The sequence below is a fragment of the Poecilia mexicana genome, unplaced genomic scaffold, assembly GCF_051168715.1.
Source record: "Poecilia mexicana isolate PSO_F unplaced genomic scaffold, ASM5116871v1 scaffold_16, whole genome shotgun sequence".
Classification (NCBI taxonomy): Eukaryota; Metazoa; Chordata; class Actinopteri; order Cyprinodontiformes; family Poeciliidae; genus Poecilia; species Poecilia mexicana.
The window spans coordinates 18,333,510-18,337,486 of NW_028263385.1; the positions used below are offsets into that span (position 1 = coordinate 18,333,510).

General features: G+C 40.1%; 1 protein-coding gene across 1 annotated transcript; it reads right to left on the minus strand.

The window, feature by feature from the left end:
- Nucleotides 1-784: 784 nt before the first annotated feature.
- Nucleotides 785-2,353, minus strand: twist1b (twist family bHLH transcription factor 1b). Its single transcript, XM_014994412.2, has 2 exons — nucleotides 1,654-2,353; nucleotides 785-1,474 (listed from the first exon to the last, which is right to left on the minus strand). Exon 1 carries the CDS (start codon nucleotides 2,220-2,222, stop codon nucleotides 1,713-1,715), a length of 510 nt encoding a protein of 169 aa, XP_014849898.1. The 5' UTR covers nucleotides 2,223-2,353; the 3' UTR covers nucleotides 785-1,474; nucleotides 1,654-1,712.
- Between the last annotated feature and the right edge of the window lie 1,624 nt (nucleotides 2,354-3,977).

Below are 3,977 nucleotides of genomic sequence, written 5' to 3' on the forward strand. Positions count from 1 at the left end.
CGCGCGCACTTTGATTTGGACCGCGAGGAACATTTTCCCAGATCAGCGGAGATCAATCACTACGCGATAACAGTGGGCTCTGAAAGATTTATTTACTGACAATAATCCGGAGTGCCATGTTTGTCAGGGGTGTTGCGCATGCGGATCGCCAGGTTCACACGTAAAAAAAACAAAACAAACAAAAAAAAAAACTTGGTGCTGCTAAAAACTTACATAAAGGAAGAAATAAAGCTCCTGAACGTTCAGCAAGAGGCTGAAGGAGTCACTACCAGGCTGACATGACCTCAGTATAACTTACTTATAAAAGAGAGCTGCAGGCACAGACTTTAATCCAACTGTAAACACAGCGAGGAAAAGAGAGACTGGGAACGCTTTTGGATATTTAATTAAAATGTAATTCCGTAAAAGCAGGGATTTTTTTTAGCTGCAGTCTGCCAATGCTTTAATAAAACGCCTCCTAAATGTAATCTTTTTTTTCTTTTTTTTTTAAAGAAGAAGCTATATGAGGAGCCTATCAATTTTTTAAAATTATTTTCAAATTCTGCGCCAATAGTAGATAGGTTTCTTTCTAACTATTTTGCACTCGAAAGCAACCAAGTGCAAACCCAGTGATGTATACAATACAGCTCATGTTGTGTCATTCATTTTTATCCAAGTACGCAATTGTAAGCACATTGCAGAACAGGCATGCATGAAATCTTCATAATTTATATACCATTTTTCTGAGAATTATCGTATAAATTAATATAATAAAACTTGGGGGTAAAAAAACATCAAAGTGATATTTCCCATCGTCTTTTTCTTTATTGTAAAAACATATACAAACATTTACAGAAAACAAGGTAATATAAAAAAAATGGAATGAGTTTATTTATTTATTTTTACTTCTTTTTCCATTCCAGACACAGGATTTATTTCTCAAGGCAACAGGTTTCACCAATAAATAAATAATTGCATTCTGAAAGTTCTCTTTCTCTCTGTCTTTCTTTTTTTCTCTTTTCTTTCTTTCTTTTTTTTTTGCACAGGTTAATTCCACAAAGTCAGCCGTGAGTCATGTAATTTGATCTCCACAGAAATAAGTCCAAACGTATGCATTCAACAAAGTAAAGAAAGAAATAAAAACGACATATATTTGTAACATTCGCCAACAACATGAAAGCTCATTAAAATGGGGCCCCAGCAATGGGGGCCTCTTCCTCTCTCCACACACACACACACGCACGCACACCTACACACACACGCACGCACACACACCTACACACGTATATATATATATATATATATATATATATATATATATATATATATATATATATATATATATATATATATATATATATATATATATATATATATATATTCCTCATGCATGCAGAGCCACAGAGTCGTCTTTGGTTTGGTTGATCCCATGTTTCCAGCATTGGAGTCCTCCAGAATGTCCCTTCAGAATTTGATAAGTAGATTCAGCAGTCACCTGTAGGTTAGACAACGGGTTATTTACCATGAAACTTTGCAGAGAGGCAAACTAAGCTTTGAACTACTGGATTATTAGGTTGCATAATATTTTCTGAATACTTGGCAGCACTTTTTATTTATTTATTTATTTTTTTAGTTATGAGTCATGCATATTAGTAGAACAAAACTGAAGCGTACCATTTTGGGCAAAAATAATAATAATAAAAAATTAAAAAAAAAAAAAAAGTCTCCAGATGTTAGTGAGATGTAGACATGGACCAAGCTCCCTCCATCCTCCACACGGAGAAGGCATAGCTCAGCCTCTCATGAGCCACATAGCTGCAGCTTGACATCTTGGAGTCCAGCTCGTCGCTCTGCAACACCTGGCAGAGGAAGTCGATGTACCTGGCAGCGAGTTTTAAGGTCTGTATTTTGCTCAGTTTGTCCGAGGGCAGCGTGGGGATAATCTTCCGCAGGGCCGCGAACGCCTCGTTTAGGGACTGGGTCCTCTGTCGCTCCCGGACGTTGGCCATCACCCGCTGCGACTGGAGCTCCTCGAAGGACTGGGGGCTGCTGCTGCCGGACTTCTTCCCTCGTTTCCCCGGTGTCGGGCTGTCCGAGTCGTCCCCGCTTTTCCTGCTCGTCCTACGCTTCCTCCCGCCGCCTCTCTTGGGCTGCCTGTCCGGCTCCCCCTCGCTGTTGCTCAGGCTGTCCACAGGAGAGACGGGGGAGCTTCCCGACTCTTCCCCGAGATTTTCCTCAGACATCTCCCACCTGAGAAGACGTAGGGCCACAGAGGGGTCCGAGAATTCACTCCCCTCTCATGAGAAGTCTGGGAGATGGTCCACCTGAAGATCCACCGCAAAACAATCCATAAATAGGTTCCTTTGAGGAAAAAAAAACCCTCTTCTGTTAGTTGAGAAACTTAAGAACTTCTTATAGGCTACATGTAGTAAACTTTTTTTGTTGTTTGGGCGAACATGATTGGCTGAGAAGTTGAAATACGCGAATTGAGGGGCGGGAACATCCGAGAAACTGTTTGAGAAGCTCTGCACAAAGCTCAAGTTTCTTTGTTAAACTTTTTAGAAATGCATCTTAATGTGGCAAAAAATACAAATTTAGAGGGGAAAAACAATAATTGACAAAATGAATGTTGTGTGTTTGATGAGTTCATTCCACACAACGTGATGTGTTTCAAGCCTTTATTTAGGTTCATTTAGAATGATTCTAGTTTACAACTTATGGAAATCAAACCAGAGGAGTAAACAAACAAAGATTATCGTATGTGTTGTGCAATCATGGTGAAGACTGCTGACTGGACAGCTGTCCAGCAGATAGTCACTGACACCCTACGGGTAAACAACAAAAGGGCATTACTAGCAAAGCTGGACATACACACATTGCATAGATATTTGTGGAAAGTTGAGTGGAAAGAAAAAGTGTAGCATAAAAAGGATGGGCAAGCAATAGGGATAACTGCAGAGCTACTGGAAATGGACAGTTGGTCAGATCTTTTGTATGAATGAATGGATCCATGCAGTGTGGCAGGGAGGTGTGGCACTGCTGAGATGTTGATGATGCCTGTTTCTTTTTTTGCAATTTTTTTTATCATCGTATCTTGACAATAGCCTACCCAATATATTATCCATGAGGTTAGGTTAGTAAGTTTGCTGGAGAATCAAATACCATAATGCCATGGTTACACATTCATGTTCGGACACTTTTTTCAGTGACCACTCTTTGTGGTTCCTGATTCAGGAGCAGCTTAACACAAGGAACATAACCGTTTTAGCCCGCTTAACCTTTTAAGCGATAGGTGACGTGTTCAAGAACACGGGGTGGAGTGAAAAAGGAAATCAATATTTTCCTGCAACAAAAATTTAGAGAAGTTTAAAGCAGGTTTAGGTTTTAAAAAGAAAGCTAAAATCTTTGAGCATTTTCTAGAGCGTACTGGAAAGTACGCAGCACCATGGCAAACCTACCAAGACACGAACTCGATCCACCTGAAGTGACATACTGAGCAAAAACAGAGTGACTGAAAAGAGTGGCCCAAAAAAGCCACTGTAAAACGGAAGCCATAAGAAATAATGGTTTCCTCTGGCCATGCAGGGTGCACAGCAAATATGTTAAATGTAGTGGTCTGCTGCACATCACCATGAACACCCAGGTGAAACATCCCGTTGGCAGCATCATGCCATTGCGTATCTTTTCCTCTGGCAGCGAAAGACAAGCAGAGTTGATAGGAAGATTGATGGCGCTATATACAGGGCAATCCATCATGAAAACCCATTAGGGACAAAAGATTTTAGACGCCCGTGGACGTTCAGATTCCAACAGGTCAATGACCCTAAGCATAAAGTGAGAGCTACAATAAAATTAATCTGTGGCCAGACTTGTAAAGATCGCTGTTCAAACATCCTTTTTGTACCAATCTGACCAACCTTGAGCTGTTTAGAAGAATGTAACCATGCCACACTCTAAAATTTAATTAAAAAGAGAAAAAAAAAAACATTGTCTTGTTT

What these genes read in the sequence shown, in the direction of transcription:
- twist1b (XM_014994412.2), bottom strand. Translation starts at nt 2,222, where the DNA reads ATGTCTGAGGAAAATCTCGGGGAAGAGTCGGGAAGCTCCCCCGTCTCT.